We start from the raw sequence: 20396 nt of genomic DNA on the forward strand, positions 1-20396 counted from the left end.
TTTAAGGGAAGATAATGTATGGCCAGCTTCCAGGAAGTGTTGGGCTACAGGTTGGTCTGTGGAGCCCCTATTCAACGCAAGTTTGATGGCAGAGCGATGCAGAGCCATCCTTTCTCTGATGGTTCTGATCGTTTTACCGATGTAATAGAGTCAGCATGGACACATAATCACATAGATGGCAAAAGACGACCGGCAGTTCAACACAAAGCGGATGGAATACTTTTTGTCTTTAGGTGGATGCTTAAAACAGGTGCCTGTTAGCATATTCTGGCATGTGGTACAGTGAAGACATTTATAGCAACCTGGTTGCCTCTGTAGGTGAGTGGTCGGTGGTCTATCTGGGTTGGTAAATCCAGTGATGTCTGTGTGTACCACTATGTCACGTATATTGCGTCCCCTGGTGTAACATGCCATCGGTCTTTTATTACGGAGGCTAGGTAAATCTTTATCCGTTGATATAATGGGCCACAATGCTCGACATGCAAGTTGAACTACAGGGCTGGAAGTCTGGAATCGTTGTTTCCAGGGAATAATATCCCTTTGGGATTTGGTCGATGGATGTAGTAGTTCATCTCTGGGAATCTGAAGTACCTCATCCTTTAGGCGCTTTAACATTCCCAAGTTGTATCCTCTACTGGCAAATTTATCTATAATTTTGTCGAGCTCCATACGAGTGTTTAAAGGATTACTTGAGATCCTAGAGACCCTGAGCATCTGTGATTTTGGGAGACCCTGTTTGAGTGGTTTAGGATGTGGCTGCTAGCCAGGAGTAATGTGTTGTGATCAGTAGGTTTGCTAAACACACTTGTATGGATTTGTCCATGATCAACTGTCACTTGAACGTCAAGGTAACTAATGGTGTTTCTACTATATTGGTAGGTTAACTTAATTGGAGAGTCCCCACTGTTGATATAAACCATCAGATCTTTAAAAGATTCTTCTCCTCCCATCCATAACAGAAACAGATCGTCGATGTATCTACAATACATCAAAATATCTCCCGAAATGGCGCTGTCATCGAAGAACATATGCTGTTCTTCTTCAAACATATAAATGTTTGCATAAGAGGGGGCCACGTTACTGCCCATGGCACAGCCACGGAGCTGTTGGTAAAATGCTCCGTCATGCAGGAAGTAGTTACGGGTGCGTGTGAGTTACAGGAGAGTCATGAAAAGATCAATATCGATGTTCGGAACTTGTTCCTTAAGTAAAAAGTTATGAGTTGCTGCCAAGCCTTCAAGGTGGGGAATCGACGTATATAGACTGTTGATATCCATCACACACAACAGGGTGTCCTCTGGAATCTCTCTGATCGATTGTAATTCCACAAGGAAACTGGTGGTACCCTTAATAAATGTCGGCTGTTTCATCACCAAAGGCTGCAGAATGGAATCCAGGAACATAGATACTGGCTGATAGATTGAATTCCTGGCCGAGATGATAGGCCTACCAGGAGTATGCAAGGGATCCTTGTGGATTTTTGGTACAAGGTAAAATACAGGTACAGTTGGATGCTCTTGGCTTAATGCTTTCCTAAGTTTTTCTGTTATTTGCCCTGTCAGGGTAGCTGAGGAAAGAATGGTGTCAAGTTCTTTTTTAAATTCCAAGGTTGGATCTTTGGACAAACAACGGTATGTACAATCATCTGATAGTTGACGCATGCATTCCTGTTGGTACATAGATAAGTCCTGTATCACGATTGCCCCCCCTTTGTCCGTGGGATGGATCAGAATATCGCCGTAACTCCCTAAGTTTTTAAGGGCCAATTGTTCGGATTTGGATACATTTGGATGTTGTTTAGTTGGGGTGCGAATGTACCTGGATACCGCTTCATCAACTAATCTGGAGAAAGTTTTTAATGAGGAATTAGAGGATTGGGGATCAAAGTTGGAACTGCTCCGTGAGGAAATGAAGGTGTTGTGAGGCTCCAAGGAATTATTGTGTGGCTTGTCTTGAAAAAATTCCTGTAGGCGTAGTTTATGGGAAAATTGATGGGCATCTGATTGCCAAGTAAATTCGTCATGGTAAGATGTAGGGACGAATGATAAGCCTTTATTTAGAACTTGTGTCTCCTCTGGTGATAAAATACGTGAGGATAGATTATAAATCAGACTTTCTTTCTGGAGGGCTGCCCTTTTCTTCCTTTGATTTTGGTGTCCCCTGCGGGTGGGCGGCCTCTTGTAACGGATGTTATCGGAGGGTTGATAGCCTCGTCTAAAGGGACCGGTGTGGGCTCTGAAGTGTCGTCAGAATCTCTAATGGCGAAATCGCTGTCACTGTTAGAGGTATGAGCATCTCGCGTTTGATTTTCTCTACGCTGTCTCCAACCTGCCCTCTGACGGAAAGGCCCCTGGGTACCTGGTCGAACATCGGACCCCATCAGCCACCGATATTCGCGGTTTTCATCATAATCGTTAATTACCAGATATTGTTTGTTTTTCTTAATCTTAATTAAGTCACGCCGATAGTTGTCGCACTGTTGTTGAATTTTGTGGATCCAATCTCTACTGCCCTCTTGTTCCAGCATGTCCTTATGTTGCAGATCAAACGCCATGATCTTATCCTTAGTGAGTTTAAGTTCCCTACTGGCTTCGGCAATTACTAAGAGCATTAGGTCCATACTACATTTGTTGAGTATGCCTATCCATTTCTGACAAAATTCTGGGTTGTACCTCCCAATAGTGGGCATGTTGTGGACCCTAAAACCGCGAGGGATCATTTGGTCTGTGAAATATTCTGATAAAGAGATCCCATGGAGAAGGAAATCTATTTCACGTTTCTTTAATTTCAAGTAAGGTTGTGTTAGTTCATCCAAACCTTGGGTTTTATCATCAACCGGCCACTGATCCTTAAATAGAATGGCTTGGGCTTCCGCATCAGAATAGCTCTGCACATTGCCCTTTGTTAAAAAAATGCCCCTGCATCCCGCGGGATTGCCCGCTGAATCCGAAGGTAGGGATTGATCCATGTTATGGATCGCTGTGATCACTATAGGTGTAGTCTCTCCCTGTCAAGGGAAGAGTGTCATCCAATGTATTAGAATTAGGTGGTGCCACGTCCCGGGTGGGAACAGGTCCCGGTTGTATAGGATTCTGGGAAGGACCGGCACTCGTAGCTATTAAAGGAGAAGGGTTGGGTGCCCTCAGCGCACATGAAATACACCAAAGGGAAAAAAACTGCGGCACTCTAAAATGCTGTAAAAAAGGATATATATTTGGCAATATGCTTTCCGACGTTTCAGAGCTAAGCTCTTTTATCAAGGCAGCCAAATATGTAATAAGCACATCAATAATGACAAACACGGTGAAAGGACAACACTCACCTTATATAGGAGGTGAGAGACACTGGTCTGGAGCAGACTGGGGAAAACACGCCCACGCTGCAGCCGGGTCCCTCCGCGATGACGTCAGCCCGCCGCGTCGAGGTTGCTAAGCAACTGAACCTAGCTCCAGGGGACAGGTCTCATCGCTATGGCGTCAGTCCACCACGGCGAGGTGACCAGGCAACAGCTACGGGATGCTAAGATGTCTCACTACATCTACTACACCCGGGTCTGTGTAGCAGATGTCTGCTACACAGACCCGGGTGATCACAGCCATAAACAATAAACAATATACAATATCATATTACTATCAGTGGAGCATTGTCTAAATGTATACACTCAAGAATGTACAGCTGATAAAGACTAAGCTGCAAAAATTGGTAAAATGATCAGAACCATTAGAGAAAGGATGGCTCTGCATTGCTCTGCCTTCAAACTTGCGTTGAATAGGGGCTCCACAGACCAACCTGTAGCCCGACACTTCCTGGAAGCTGGCCATACATTATCTTCCCTTAAACACATGGTAATAGACCATGTACCTGGTTCCATTAGAGGAGGCGACCGAGAAAATAAGCTTTTGCGTCTGGAGGCACTGTTGATTTACCATCTGGGAACTATTGCACTGCAGGGACTTAACAAAAAGATTAACTGGAATTCCTTATAATCATTCCTCGTATTCTCCGATTATGACTTTAAGTCTTTGGACCTATGTCCACAATATTGCATATCATTCCATATGTTACTTTATTTGATTTATGCAGCTTAGTCTTTATCAGCTGTACATTCTTGAGTGTATACATTTAGACAATATCATGATTCTATTGGGTATATCGTTATATGCACTGGATTTGAGATTTTCCATTGGTACTACTTTATTTATCTGTATTCTTAGAGCTTTGGCATTTATGCATTCAGCGGTGCATAGTTGCATGACCTGCATCACAGCTGCACCTTTCACTACCCTTTTCCTTCTATGTTCTATGTATGCAGGACATGCTCCACTGATAGTAATATGATATTGTATATTGTTTATTGTTTATGGCTGTGATCACCAGGGTCTGTGTAGCAGACCGGGGAGACATCTTAGCATCCCGTAGCTGTTGCCTGGTTACCTCACCGCAGTGGACTAACGCCATCGCGATGAGACCTGGCCCCCGGAGCTAGGTTCAGTTGCTTAGCAACCTCGACGCGGTGGGCTGACATCATCGCGGTGGGACCAGGCTGCAGCGTGGGCGCGTTTTCCCCGGTCTGCTCCAGACCAGTGTCTCTCACCTCCTATATAAGGTGAGTGTTGTCCTTTCACCGTGTTTGTCATTATTGATGTGCTTATTACATATTTGGCTGCCTTGATAAAAGAGCTTAGCTCTGAAACGTCGGAAAGCATATTGCCAAATATATATCCTTTTTTACAGCATTTTGGAGTGCCGCAGTTTTTTTCCCTTTGGTGTATTTCATGTGCGCTGAGGGCACCCAACCCTTCTCCTGTTTCTAGCTACGAGTGCCGGTCCTTCCCAGAATCCTATATATATATATATCTATATATATACACAGGATGTGTTGTTGGACACAGTTTCAGAGAAGCTCACTAAGGGAGCTTATATAGTAGCCCTTGGAGAGAGAAAAAGTGGATGGTGATAAAGTACCAACCATTCAGCTCCTAACTGTCACAGACTGTGGGGTATGAAGGGTTGTAGTTGTAAAAATGGTAACTGCGCATGTTATGTGCTGCAGTTATGCTTCCCTGCATGTAGTAATGCAGGAAAGTGATTGCTATGCACCCCTGTCATTATCGGCGCCACTATTCCTAGATAAGACGGGGGAGGCAATGTATGAGCGGTCAATGGCACTGACCGTTTCCGAAAACTGCAGCTATAGATTTTGGCAGCTGTCATTTCCTCACCACAGAGCACTGACCCTGGAGGTCGATTCTGACAGCCAGGTATTGTGCATACAAAAAACAATAAATATATATTTTAAACAAAGCCCCGGGTGCCGCTGGAAGAAAATGACCGGCGTGAATGTGCAGAAAGGATGCAAGTGGCAGTTACACAGCCAGAAGAGGGACAGCACAATTCGCCGGACAGGTGAATCTGCACTCTCTATCATCGACAAAACACATTATAATACGTGCACAAGGTGTCTGGACCTGCTTTGCCTTGATATTGGGCGCAGCAAGTCCAGGCTTAACCGTCCTTTAGCCGCCCCCTTCATCCATTCCCCCCTGTGTTTGAAAAATAACAGTTAGTAGCTGATTGGTTGGTACTTTATCTCCGTCTGCTTAAATTTGAAATCAGCTCTTCAAAAAGTTTCTTAGTGTCAGCCAGCATCTTCAGCCCCTGAGCCAACCCATAGCAACATGTAATAAATAATATTTACTGTAATTAGCATCCTTTACAATGCAGAAGTTAAAGACAGTGCCCAAATGTAATAGCTGGTTATTTGTGGGCACCATGTGCAGAATGGATTTCCTCTTTTATGGCTGGGGGATGTCGTGGATGACACTGTTGCATAGGAAATGACCATGTCAGTAAAGCACCCCCGGAAGTGTAGGCAGAGCTCCCGCATCTTGCCCACTTCAAAGTGAAGCAGGCTGGATGCAGTGGCAAACACAGGATTTCTAGAGGGGGGTTACCAAATGCTTGATTTTAGAGTGAGTGTAGGGAGTCCATTAAGAGGACATAATTGGCATTTAACCAGCTTTGATATGCGTCATACAAAGTATATTGTTTGTCATAATTCCAGCATATAGAGGACCAGCAATCACAGTAAGCCATTGTGGGCTCTATTTACTACAATCCGCATTTGTAATGCAGATAGTAGTGTGATATTACCGACTGAATTCACATTGCGAATTCAGGCAATATCACAGGGATTTACTACAATCCCTTGTAGAGACAGAGCTTGCGATAAAGCTCTGTCCTTGCGAATGCCCTCTTCACACTATTCATGGTATTTTCAGAAAAAATACCGTGACAAAGTGCCCGCGCATGCACCGACTGGCCGCCACTGCTAACCCCCCCGATGCTAAGCCATGCCCCCTGCGATTGCGGACCCCACCTCCATTAATTATACTTACCTGCATGATCCGGGCCTCCGGTGATGTCTTCCATGTCCTCCGGTCAGGTGATATCGCATACTGCACTGGGACCCGATCACCTGATGACCGGGCCACAAGGCAGCATGGGAGACCAGCTGTCCAGAGGGGAGACATCACCCGAGCCCCGACCACCAGTCCATGGAGTCAGGTAAGTAAATTTTTTTTTTTTAACTATATATATATATTTTTTTGCAGTGATCAGCTTGCGGTCTGTTGATCACTGGGGCTGGCTCTCGGCTCTGCTCTGCTTTTTAGAGCAGAGCAGGTGTCCGGTAACCTCCAGATGGCGTTATTATCACAGGGCCTCCCTAGGTATTTTTTTCACTATTTATTTTTAGTAACTACCAGGCAGATCACGTTTCCCATTACAATTATAGGAAATGCGATCTGCTTACTAAAAATAAGTGATACTTAGGGGTTGGAGTAGAATTTTTTACGAATTCTACTCCAATTGCCCTATAGTAACTGTAGGTGAAACTAAAATAATGTGAAAAGGTTGTCAAAACACCCTTTTTCACTTTATTTTAGTAAAAATAATGTTAATAAATAGAGCCCTAAATGTGGCAGTAAGGCCATCCTGCCTGAGCTGAATGTTTTTATTTTAGATGTAGGCACCATTCCAGAGCATTAGAGCAAGTCTGGGGGTCAGGGGGAGCAGCAGAATAATCTCACGCTACCCTGGACATATATGTACATATTGGGCTTTATAGCAGCACATCTCTAACAGTGAATGTTTTCCAGATCTCCTAGTTGGTGCAAGGTTATATATTACTGACTGATACATGTTAAAAGATCCACATGTGGTGCTAATTATTTCATTTGTGATACTGTGAAGAACATTCAGCACTAGTAAAATTACCTTACTATTCTATTGTGGTCTGGGGAGGGGGGTTTCCAGGCAGACGGAACCCCCCCTGCGTTTGCCTATGGGATGGGAAGATTTAATGGAGAATTTGCAGGTCCATAGGGAGGGAGCAGGGCTAAATGACAAATCACGTAGTTTAGCCCCGCCCCCTCCTCGTGGACCTGCGAATCATGGACTTTTCTAGGAAAGAGACGGGGCCTAATTATTTCAATAGTCTGGCCTCCCCCTCAACCAGCCAGCAGCAGTAGCTCTTCAGGGCTGCTCCCGGAAAGGATTTATACAAAGTCCATAAGTATGCTACAGGGTTTTGCCAAAATCGCCCCAGTGCCTGAAAAATAGCAGGTTATTACATTTGTCCTATATGCTGGGGTGTTTTTATGGGGCAATTTTAACTATTTGAAAAACTAAAAAAAGATGAACAATGATAACTGTAGACTTTCTTTTATTACTGTTAGTTTTTTCTCAATCAAATTACAATGGATTTATTCCAATATACTACCTCAGAAAACCATACTAGCAAAATAAAACAAATAAAACAATATTAAATTCACAACTGTAGACTAGGTACATACAAATGAAAAGTTGTTCTCGTGTAAGGATTGATGGGTTATGTTTTGTCTGTTCATAAAGAGGCAAATGCTTTTGCATATTAAGAAATTAAATAGATTTAAACAATAAGCAAGTCATTAGCCTTTTGTTTTATGTATGTTTAGAAATATATACTAAAAAAAGGTATTAAAAGTAATTATTGAATTGTTTGAATGTTATATTAATTTGGGAATTGATAAAGGCATACACTTTAGTTTACCATGTATTAAGACCATCCTAAGTTTTATATTGCTGAATAAAACTGTTGTAACTTTTCTTCCTTTAATGTAGATTCTTTTATAAAAGTAAAAGTAATACCGGTGCACTGAGGTGTGATGAGACAATTCTCTCACTGGAAACAACTTATCTCGTGCTTCCTACATTGGCATTTAGTTTTAGTATAGATATTTCTACATTGTCATATTAATTCCAATAAATTTAGAACCCTTTCTGTAGGTATTCATGCCACCAGAAAATTACATTTGCTCTTCATGAGATTTCTACATGAACAGTCCAAACTTCCAAAATTATGAGCAACTCTGAAACATTAAAGCATATTTCCTACTGTATCATATAAAATGTGTATTTACCAACCCTACCTCGTCTAGCAGATCCCAGCGGTTTGTGAAATAGTGTTTTGCAATAAGTGAAAGAGGAGGTGCACACAGTGCTGTGTTGGTTCCTTAGGGTGCTGAGTGTGCAGGGCTGTGGTTCTGTCCATTCAGCACCTGTGTTCTAACCCAACACAGTAAAGTCTTTGCAATCTGCACATTGTTAAAGTGAAGGGAAGACCCCAGCTTGGTGCTGATAAATACTACAGAAATGTCCTGCATAGTAGAAGGAGAGAACCTGTTGATTATTAATGTACTTTGCAAAGTATGTCAAAAGATCCTTTATCCAAGCACAGAGAACAAAATACTGCATGTTTAAAAATAGCAAAAAAAGAAAAGGATTCATATTGTCTTTTATTTTAATATAGTCCCAGAAATACACAAACCAAAGTGAATGATGATTTCTATGAAAATGCTTATTGTGTAGCAAATGTACAATGATCAGGAATTTGTCAATGTTTGGGGCACAGTCTTATGAAATTGGGGCATACCACATCCGTGGGGGTGTGCTTAGCACTTCTGAAGCTATAGGCCATAGCCATCCCACCTTCTTTAAAACACCCCACCCCACAGTGAGCAAGACACACCTCACAACATTCAAGACAGTCAAGTTGATTGCAGGGCTGGTGGGATAGTCCCCTAAACTTGGGACTGTCCTGCCTAAATTGGGACAGTTAGGTGTGCATGAGTTATCTAAAAGCGTGCTAAATGATTTTAGATTACATGTAGGGCCCGATTCTAAGTCGCATTTACTACCAATGTCAGATGTAACGAGCTGGTTTTTGTTTACAGCACATGCTTTTAATGTCACACTGTGCACATGCACTGATTGTGTTTGTACAGAGTCGCAGTTGCGATTTCAGAGGCATGCACACAGAAATGAAATGAAAAAAATATTAAGCACTAGCTGGAGTACCCGCCGTTGCCCGGGATTTTAAGAATGTTTGTTTACACATCATCCTCCAACCAACCTCTCATTAGGCAGGCCTCACAAAAAGTGTGACAAACCTCCCCATCAACAGTCCTAAGGTCTTCGAAGGAAGTAGGACCTGTAATGGAGAGAGAAGCATTCAAAATTTGTAGGATGTACAAATTTTGCTCGGATACCAGGATGACCATCTACAGCGACTCCCTGTTTTCTGCGCAGAAAAACTTTAGAAGCATTCCATGTGTAATATTTTGCCAGCTCACAGTACAGCAGGGTCCTTGCAAAGTCATCATTTTGACACTGTTGAAAGAAAGAAGTAAATGTTGTTGCATAATTTGGTATATAGTCAGAGAACTGAGAATGCTGGCAAAGCCTGCTAAAGCTCTCTTCGATAATAAACAGTAAGATCATGACAAAACATGACAACACAAAACGCTTGCTTCGAGGCCCTACCCATATGCCGTGAGGCCCCACAATGAGCGTCCAGCAAAAATTGCGGTTTGAAATTAATTAAAAATTAACAGTAATGAATTTCGATTAAAATATTTTTTAGTTGCCTCCACCGTGTTTTAGTATGCTCGTATGTAAAATGTCATGATCTTTGTTTGTAAACTGTGGATTTGTATAGAAAGACAGAAGTACAGAAGGACAAATTTTTGCTTTGCTATAGTAGAGAAGATAGAAAAGAAAAAATAGTAGTTAAGCTAAATCCTTTTGTAATTCCATACCTGACCTGTAGAGGGCGAATGCTATGCAAAAATTGTGGCTTCTAATTAATTAAAAAGTAACATTAATTAATTTTGATTTAGTAGAGAAGAAAGAAAATAAAAAAATAGTAGATAAGCTAAATCCTTTTGTAATTCTGTACCTGACCTGTAGAGGGTGAATGCTATGCAAAAAATTTGTTTTTTCATTAATTAAAATGTAACAGTAATTAAATTCGATTTCAATTTTTTTTAGTTGCCTCCGCTGTGTTTTAATACTCTCGTATGTAAAATTTCACAATCATGGCTTGTAAACTGTGGATTTGTATAGAAAGACAGAAGGACAAGTTTTTGTTTTTATATAGAAGATGGCAGTGACAGGGTGCTGATTTAGGGGCTAGTTAAGCATTGCATGTAAGTGCAATGCTGAACGCAGATTCCCGATTATCAGGAATGTGCAGAGCAGGTCCTGCGTGATCACATGCAGCCCCTGCTATGCCTCTGCCTGATTGACAGGCAGAGGCATTTAAGGGGCGTGTGGAAGTGGGGATGGCTGGCTTTCCTGGAAAAGGGGGTGTGTCTGTCTCACTTTCTGGGAGTGGCAAGGCAAGTTGCTGCATCCACAGACACAGTTCCTGTCCTCGTAAGTAAGCTGGCCAGCCTGTGTAGAATGACGCTACTCAGCTGTCCAGTGTCCACCGCTGTCCACCATCGTGACCATCGCCTGTGACCCCGGTTGCAGTGCTGGGATCACAAATGCACTAGCGTGTGTACACCTCCTGCTGAATTTGCATATTTGCATGGATGGAATTGCTGAGCTGCTTGTGTGCAGCTTTGTAATTCCGTCCTAAGCTGAGTCACCACCTTAATGTACACACAGAGATAGTCCGCCCTATGGGTGTGTTATTGGAGTGTCGTGGGCATGTCACTGAAAGTGTTTGCATACCACAGCTCATAAAGAAAGCCATACTCTGACTGAGATGGACTGGTGCAAGTTTAGATGGTACGACCGATGGAGCCTTTAAAGACAACCAATTGGTATTTCAGCATCTATGACAGTGGGCATCACATTTGGACAGACAGATGTACACCAAGGAAGGATTTTATAGCAGCATTTCCATAACGTCGCAGATGTACTGTACAACTGGCAAAAGACGCAGCCACAGACACAGGTGCAGCCGTCTCAGAATCAGCACCATAGAGTAGAGAAAATAGCAGACATAAAGAACTAACCTGCAATAGTAGTCTGGAATAACTAGTATTCCCCCTCTAAGATTATTTCTGTACAGGACTTCCATGACAAAACCCGTGTGAGTTCTGCAATATTAGTGTATAAGAAAAAGCTTTAGTTGCATATTCTGCCGATATGTCAAGGAGATTTGTGTATTGCGGGAGTCTTCCTAGACTCCCAATACAGCAAGCTATTCTCTCACAGGGGTTTATAGGTGCCTGCAAAATGTGTTGTGACATTAAACTCAGCCCACCTCAGTGATCGCTGAATGGACAGGGGCATTATTATACTATTAGCGTCCTCATACATAGTTTACGAGGTTCAAATGGAAGATTCTTAAAAAAAAAAAAAATTGTTAGGCGCAAGACTTCTGTAATTAGGCTGTGCAAATGCAAAAGAGCTCATTTACTAACATTGCATTTAGGTACACAATTAGATACTTGGGGGTATGTATACTAAAGGCTGCTTTTAATCCATTTTGATCTATTTAAAATCGATCAAAATTGATCAACATCGACAATTTTTGATTTGTTTTTTTAAGTATGCTCTCAGTTTAATTTGTACTAGACAGACTGAAGCTTATTACTGATAGCTTGCTTTGGTTCACTGCTAATTTTACACCCAATTACATGTGAATACGTTTTTAGTGGGTGTAAATGACCCTAATTTCTTAGCATCATGCTCCTGTTCTCTGCGGATCTATTGCAAATTAGGGGTCTATTTTCCATTGGTGGCAGTGGTTCAGCAGTAATATAACTATATATCGCTGCATATAGCAGTAACATATAATGATGTATCGCTACAATTTACCATGCTGGTAATTATCTTTGAGGGTCTTTTCCCTGTCACTGGTAGCCTAACACTGCTGACAAAAAGGAAAAAGCTATAGGTGCATGCCCGGCTAATGTCCGCTGATGTGCACACGAATGTGCCTTATCGGCTTCTCTGGTCCCTATTGCCTGGTAAAAATAATGCTATCCTGTGATAAAGGTCTATGGCACAGCAGTAAGCGGGGAAAATAGGTACTGTAGAAGAAATAACTGATTTCTCCACAGTTGACCTTTTAATAAATTGTGTAAAGTGGGAATACAGCCATTTCTACTGCATTTATATATATATATATATATATATATATATATATATAAATATATATATATCTATATCTATATATATATATTAGGGGTGTGCACCGGCCACTTTTCGTGTTTTGGTTTTGGATCTGGATCTTTCTTCGTGTTTTGGATCTGGATTGGTTTTGCCAAAACCACCCTTCGGTGTTTTGGGTTCTGGGTTTTGTGTTTTGGATCTGTATTTTAAAAAAAAAAAAGAATAAAAACAGCTAAAATCATAGAATGTGTTGATTTTTCTGCTCCTATGCTATTATTAACCTCAAAAACCTTAATTTCCACTCATTTCCAGTCTATTCTGAACACCTCACACCTCACAATAGTGTTTTTATGTCCAAAAGGTTGCACCGAGGTAGATGGATGACTATGCTAAGCGTACATGAGTGGGCGGCACAAACACGTGGTCCATCTAGGAGTGACACTGCAGTGGCAGACAGGATGGCAGTTTGAAAAACTAGGCCCCAAACAGTAAATAATGCAAAGAAAAAAAAGAGATGCAAGATGGAATTGTCCTTGGGCCCTCCCACCCACCCTTATGTTGTATAAACAGGATATGCACACTTTAACAAACCAATCATTTCAGCGCCAGGGTCTGCCACATGACTGTGGCTGAAATGATTGGTTCGTTTGGGCCCCCATAAAACAAGCTGGCAATTAATCTGGCCCTGCATAAACTGGCTCTACGGAGGCAAGATGTCATCCTCATCCTCCTCATTCAACGATTCCTCACCCTCTTCAGTGTTGTGTACATCCTCATCCTCACAGAGTATTAATTCGTCCCCACTGGAATCCACCACCACAGGCCCCTCTGGACGTTCTGGAGGCTGGTCTCCCTGGAAGAGTTGATAATTCATTTTTATGAACATCATCTTCTCCACATTTTGTGAAAGCAACCTCCTACGCCTTTTGCTGACATGGTTCCCGGCTGCACTAAACACTCTTTTGGAGTGCACACTGGAGGGGGGGCAACTCAGGTAAAATAGAGCCAGTTTGTACAGGGGCCTCCAAATTGCCTCTTTTTCCTACGAGTACATGTAAGGACTGTCTGACATGCCTACTTGGATGCTGTCACCGATGTAATCCTTTAACAAACAGACGCACGCTTGTCGCTGCTGCTTTGAGGATGCAGGTGAGGCTGCAGCCCACACAATTCACAAAGACAGGAAAAAAAAGAAATTTTTATTTTTTGTGGAGTGCACTTTGAGGGTTACACCACCCTTTAATAGACAGGTGCACGCTTGTCACTGCTGCTTTGAGGATGCAGGTGCGGCTACAGCCCACACAATTCACAAAGACAGAAAAAAAAGAAGAATGTTTTTATTGTTTGTGGAGCGCACTTTGAGGGTTACACCACCCTTTAACAGACAGATGCACGCTTGTCACTGCTACTTTATGGATGCAGGTGCGGCTACAGCCAACACATTTCACAAAGACAGAAAAAAAAAGAATAATTTTTTTATTGTTTGTGGAGCGCACTTTGAGGGTTACACGACCCTTTAACAGACAGACACACGCTTGTCGTTGCTGCTTTAAGGATGCAGGTGCACCTACAGCCCACACATTTCACAAAGACAGAAAAAAAAATAATTTTTTTATTGTTTGTGGAGCGCACTTTGAGGGTTACACCACCCATTAACAGACAGATGCATGCTTGTCGCTGCTGCTTTGAGGACAGTATCATATGCAGTGACAGTAGACTTGTCAGAAATTGTTGGCACGTCCTTCAGTCCAGACCAGATGTCCAAACCGGCCCTTGACTTATGACACAGGGGCACGCTTGGCACTGCTACTGTGTTGATGCACGTGCGGCTGCATCGCACACAAGTCACAAACACATAAAAAAAATAGTTTTTTATTTTTTGGAGCACTTTGAGGGTTACACCACCCTTTAACAGACAGACGCACGCTTGTCACTGCTGCTTTGAGGATGCAGGTGCGGCTACAGCCCACACAATTCACAAAGACAGAAAAAAAAGAAGAATTTTTTTATTGTTTGTGGAGCACACTTTGAGGGTTACACCACCCTTTAACAGACAGACGCACGCTTGTCGCTGCTGCTTTGAGGATGCAGGTGGAATCTAGACGGGATTTGGAACCGGGGACACACTACCTCCATCAATTGTCTAAATCCCACTGCACTAACGGCGGATACCGGACGCACGTCTAACACCAACATAGCAGTCAAGGCTTCAGTTTTACGTTTTGCTTCAGGATGACTGCTGTCGTATTTCATCCTCCTCACTAGGGACTGTTGGAGGGTCAATTGTTTAGTAAAAGTAGTGGTGTTCCTACTTCCTCTCTGGGATGATGAACAATTCCCAGCAGCAGCAACAGCACTAGGAGGAAGTGGTTCTTGATCTTTCCCTATTTTATTTTTATCTGAGAAAGTTTGGTCCTCCATTTATGTTATATTGATATATACGTGCGGCTAAGGTGCACACAAACACAGAAAATATTTTTTATTTTTGCTGGAGAGTAGTACACTTTGTGGGTTACACCACCCTTTAAGAAATGAGCCAGCCGGCTCTTTACTTATGGGACACAGGTGCACGCTTGTTGATGCACGTGCAGCCACAGTGCACACAATTCACAAACACAGAAAATATTTTTTATTTTGTTTGGAGTGCACTTTGGGGGTTAAAGCACCCTTTAACGGTCAAGCCAGACGGCCCTTTACTTATGACACAGGAGCACGCTTGGCACTACTTTGTTGATGCACGTGCGGCTACAGTGCACACAATTCACAAACACAGAAAATATATAGTTTTTTTGTTTGGAGTGTACTTTGGGGGTTACAGCACCCTTTAACAGACAAGCCAGCCAGCCCTTTACTAATGGGACACAGGCGCACGCTTGGCGCTGCTCCTTTGTTGATGCACGTGCAGCCACAGTGCACACAATTCACAAACACAGAAAATATTTTTTATTTTGTTTGGAGTCCACTTTGGGGGTTACCGCACCCTTTAACGGTCAAGCCAGCCGGCCCTTTACTTATGACACAGGCGCACGCTTGGCACTACTTTGCTGATGCACGTGCGGCTACTGTGCACACAATTCACAAACACAGAAAAAAAAAAAATTGCACTTGGGGGGAGCACCCCTGATGGACAGAGCACCCCCTGGACAACACTACAGCACCCCTTTAGGACTGGGACACTGCACAGGACTTTGGAGTGGACACAGCCCCTATGGACAACTGACTGCACAACACAGTCCAGCCAGCCCCTATGGACTTTGGAGGAGTGGACACAGCCCCTATGGACAACAGCAGCACAGCGCAGCACAGCACAGCACAACACTACACTGCACTACACTACACTACACAGCCCAGCCAGCCCTAACTCCCACCCTCCCTCTTCACTGTCCACAGCCGAGTGAGAAAATGGCGCCGACGCGGGTACCTTATATAGAATCCAAAACCCGCAAGACCCGGAAGGCGGGATGATGACGTTTTGCCTCGATTTCAGGTCCGAGTCAGGCGGGAAAAGTCGAGTCTGACTCGGATCGGCCTCGGATCGGGGGGGCTCGGGGGGTCCGGATTTCTGAAATCAGAACCCGCTCACCCCTAATATATATATATATATATATATATATATATATATACCTAATCTCCCCTTCATACATATACCCCTTATTGACTGAGAAATGGGAGAACATTTAAATCTGTTTAGCTAAAGATCAGTCCTTGTTTCTATGTGGTAACATTGCTGCTTAAGACAGGAAAGGGTGTAGCATGCCTGTTTAACTGATTTCTTGACTGGGCTGAGTTAATTATTTGGATTTAAAGGTATTTAACCCAGCCTATTACAACTTAGTGTGAAAAGCACAAATAGTATTGTCTCACTGTGAAAAAGAGTCAGGATAGCAGATATAGATTAAGGGTAAACAGTTCTAGACCAGGATGGGAGAGATATATTCATTTATTCCGTAGTGTTCCTCTGCATTTGGGATACATAGTATTTGCCTGGCAGAATGTACACAACTCCAGCAAGGACACTTGGATACTTTAGACAGACTGGACAAATATTAACAAGACAATTTGCCTAGCAAAGTAAAAAATAGTTGGAAAAACAAGAATCCAAAGTTACGAGAGGAAGCAAAGTTCATCTTCCTGCATGAAACAAAGCACTTTATAGCAATCATTGTAGAGGTTGACGTTACCAATATAACACAGGTTAAAATTCTAAGGTAAGGAAACATTTTCATATTAATCTTTGTAAATATGTGTCACTGTATGTGGTAAATACTGAAAAAGTAACAAACGCCATGCAGCTATTTTTACATAGAGGACTATGTGTGCAACCATCTCTAAAATGGGATGTAAATGTAGCAGAGCATAGCTGCTAAAGCAAGAGAGGGTGAAATAGATGTGTTCAACTAATTGTCATTTTTCCTTTTTTTATATTGTACATACTGTAACTCTTGGGACCACTGATCCTCTTATGTATTAAAAATTTAAGTCAAACCGACACTCCGAAAGGGACAGTATCTGTGGGAGAGAATAGAAAAACATAGTGTGCTCTATGCAAATGCAACAACTTGGCATCACTGAATCTGACGTCAGAATTCTTCTTTCATTGTCTTACTGTAAATGTCACTCCAGGTGTCCCAATCTCTGTAGGTACTGTGCACTGGGCTCTGCAGCCATAGTGCTTCTTATCAAGGGGTTAGTATCCTTTAGGAAGAACTACATGCTGTATTTTTGTTCCCCCTATCATAATTAGGGTAACAGTGCTGTACTGATGAGCTCAGGGCTGTTACTATAGTAGGGGGACTTCACATTCATAATTTTTATGTTATAAAGAAAACCAGTCTATGCTATCTAATACTGCAGCTGGTTTAATATTGAGGGCAAGGAAGTTGTGTCTTTTTTATAATTTATTGCATTTATTTTTTTAATGTTAGGAAGTATTTTATTATAGGTGACCTGTGCACCAGCAATTGGGTCCTATAAAAGGCCTTTTACATTATTTTCTTAGACCGTATCAACACTGCGAAATCAGATACCTGCAAGAGTGGCTTAGTTTTCATTTCTTCATTTTGTTATTTTTGAGCTAAAATATGTCTGAATCATAGGAAATAGAATCTCATACCCTAAAATCATGTATGGAAATACAACTAAGTAACTGAATCAGTATCAGTAACAGGGCCATAGAGACCCGGGTCCCAGGGCATGGTCTAATTGGGGGAGACATGGCCACGCCCCCTTAGAGAAGAAAGAACAAGAATAAAGCTATTTGCTTAGTGCTGGACGCTGCGCAATGATGTTACAGATGAACAAATCTGGAGCGGCTCTGTGCTGTTTTGCACATAGGACTTTTTAGAGCTGGACGCTATTGATTGGTAACTGCATTCACACTCGCAATGTTTGCAAAAATATGCGAATGTCTGCCAACAGACTCCCCACCTGATATAGTGTGTGATGGACTGAGCAATGTTGCTACACCCACTTCCCCTATCTGCGCCGTGCGCAGATCCACCGGTGATTGGGAACACACCACCATCGACATAACATTGAATGCACATTGACTCCTTGTAAGTCCTGGGCTGCAGCCTGCACTTATTTCTGGTCAACTGTTTCTCTGAAAATGGCCTCTGACAGCCTCATTTATCAACGAGTTTATCACTCAAAACTAGTGATAAATTTTACTTTTTATTATAAATGGTGCTCCAGCCAATCAGCTCCCAACTGTCATTTTTCGAACAGATGACAGTTGGGAGCTGATTGGCCGGAGCACCATTTATCATAAAAAGTGAAATTTATCACTAGTTTTGAGTGATAAACTCGTTGATAAATGAGAGACTCTGATTCTGCAGTTGGGAACACAGCAGTAGCACAGACATACCCCTGGAACTTCTATAACATGGAACACTTCCGGCCACCTCCCGACTTTACCCAGGAACACCCATTGATCGTAGTGGTCTGCTCAGGACCTTGCAATCATGGAGACATTGAGAATGCCATCTCAAACATTATTTCAAGCACATGCAGAGGGACTTCCCACCTCGTTTCGCAAATGCATTAGCAAAAAAATTGCTCAACTGTGCGTACATTGACGTATCGTACAACTCTGAATCAGGCCCAAAATAAATTAATGTATGTTTCTCATTCAGTCATATTGTTTTATCTTTATTGTATTGCTGCCTCAAACTTTACAGCACAGACAATATGTACAGTACTGCCACCTACTGCTTACTTGGAATATATACTTTAATGTGTTCTTTACAGCTTTGGTGGTGGCTAAAATATAACAGCCCCTCCATCAAACATTAATACCACCACAATACTTAGGAGGTAAAGAGAGCCCATATCATCTTCTATCTATGAGTTATATGTGCAATAAATATACATTTTTCTGTTAGGACATAAACATTTAACCCTAAAGTACCAGTGAAGTGAAAGTATTCCCTCATACCAAATCATGCAGTAATTCATATTAGCTACAAGAGTTATTTTCAAATCAATATACAACTTAAACGTTTCTGTTTCTGTACACAAATTTCTATTTCACAAGTGCTAATTGCACTGTGTTATTTGTTGCTAGTGTTAATATAATGATCATATAACTTTAATAAACTCTTTTAAGTCATAATTACAATACCAAGCTATCACACTGCTTTATTATTCACTAAAAAACACTTGTGTTTTATACTATTAACCTTGATTGTAAACTTAATAGCCTGCATCCAAATTCTTTTTTAAGCTGTTTCAGTTTTAATAATTCCAAAACATCAATTAATAAGGTAAAAATTAATAAGCATATTTTTAATCAGATGTAAGTATATCTAAAAATGTATGACAGTATTAAAATTCAGGTTAAAATATAGAAATACATTTTAGTCCTTGTGTCTAGACATCATCATTGTGCAGTCATATAAAAAGACTTTGTTATTCTAGTTCTCCCCATCCAGTGTGACAATCAAATACTTGAGATGTACAGTATAAGTGACATTTTATACCAGTATTTATTATCAGTTACTTATATAGCGTACACATATTCAGCAGCGCTTTACAGAGAATATTAGTCCATTCACATCAGTCCCTGCCCCATTGTAGCTTACAGTCTATATTCCCTACCGCATGTACATACATACATACTAGGGTTAATTTTTGTTGGGAGCCAATTAACCTACCAGTATATTTTTTGGAGTGTGAGAGGAAACCGGAGCACCCGGAGGAAACCCATGCAAGCACAGGGAGAATATACAAACTCCGCACAGGTAGGGCCGTGGTGGGAATCTAAACCACAACCTCAATGCTGTGAGGCAGTAATGCTAACCATTACACCATCTGTGCTGCTGACCTCACCATGACTTTATTCTAGTGGGCAGGTGTGAGTCAATTGATCTTAAAGATCTCTTGACTGCCTTGGTCCAGATTCAGATTCCAATATATAAACATTACATGTGTGAAAAAGTCGCATAAGGATAAGGATGGCAGAATCTTACAGAAATATTCAGTTAATTTAACTTTATCTGCAATTCACACTAGAATGTACAACACTCCACATATGGTTTCACAATGTACTTAATCCATGATATTTTTTTTCTCCTTTAGCTTCCACTGACCAGTAGCATTCTGGATGTTTACAATACTGACCAAAGCATTTCGGCTTCTAGTATGGGACTTTCTAATGCATCTTGCACAGCTGGTGTTGGTGTAAAGAGAGAAGTTGCAGGTAATGTAACCTGAATCTATAATCTGTATGCATCGAATCATCAATGCAAAGCATACACATTAAAATGTAACATTTTCTAGTACTCTACGGGCAGGAAAAATATATTTTTATGGTCATTTGTGTTTAAATAGGTAATGGTTTGTATGACCTCTTTAAAGGTTTGTTATATTACAAATATTTATGAATTTATTTTTATTTAAATTTCATGCATGGACAACAAGTACTGTAGATGTCAGCCTTATCC

General features: G+C 41.7%; 1 protein-coding gene across 2 annotated transcripts in view; it reads left to right on the forward strand.

Moving 5' to 3' along the window:
* The window catches only part of TFEC (transcription factor EC), an 85080-nt gene that overhangs the window by 26365 nt on the left and 38319 nt on the right, over window positions 1-20396 (forward strand). For both annotated transcript variants that reach the window (XM_088456287.1, XM_088456279.1), the window contains exon 4: window positions 20032-20152. In XM_088456287.1, coding sequence (XP_088312413.1) covers window positions 20032-20152 — 121 coding nt within the window. The remainder of the gene's footprint in view (window positions 1-20031; window positions 20153-20396) is intronic.

The sequence above is a fragment of the Taudactylus pleione genome, unplaced genomic scaffold (genome assembly GCF_031769625.1).
Source record: "Taudactylus pleione unplaced genomic scaffold, aTauple2 ptg000041l, whole genome shotgun sequence".
Lineage (NCBI taxonomy): Eukaryota > Metazoa > Chordata > Amphibia > Anura > Myobatrachidae > Taudactylus > Taudactylus pleione.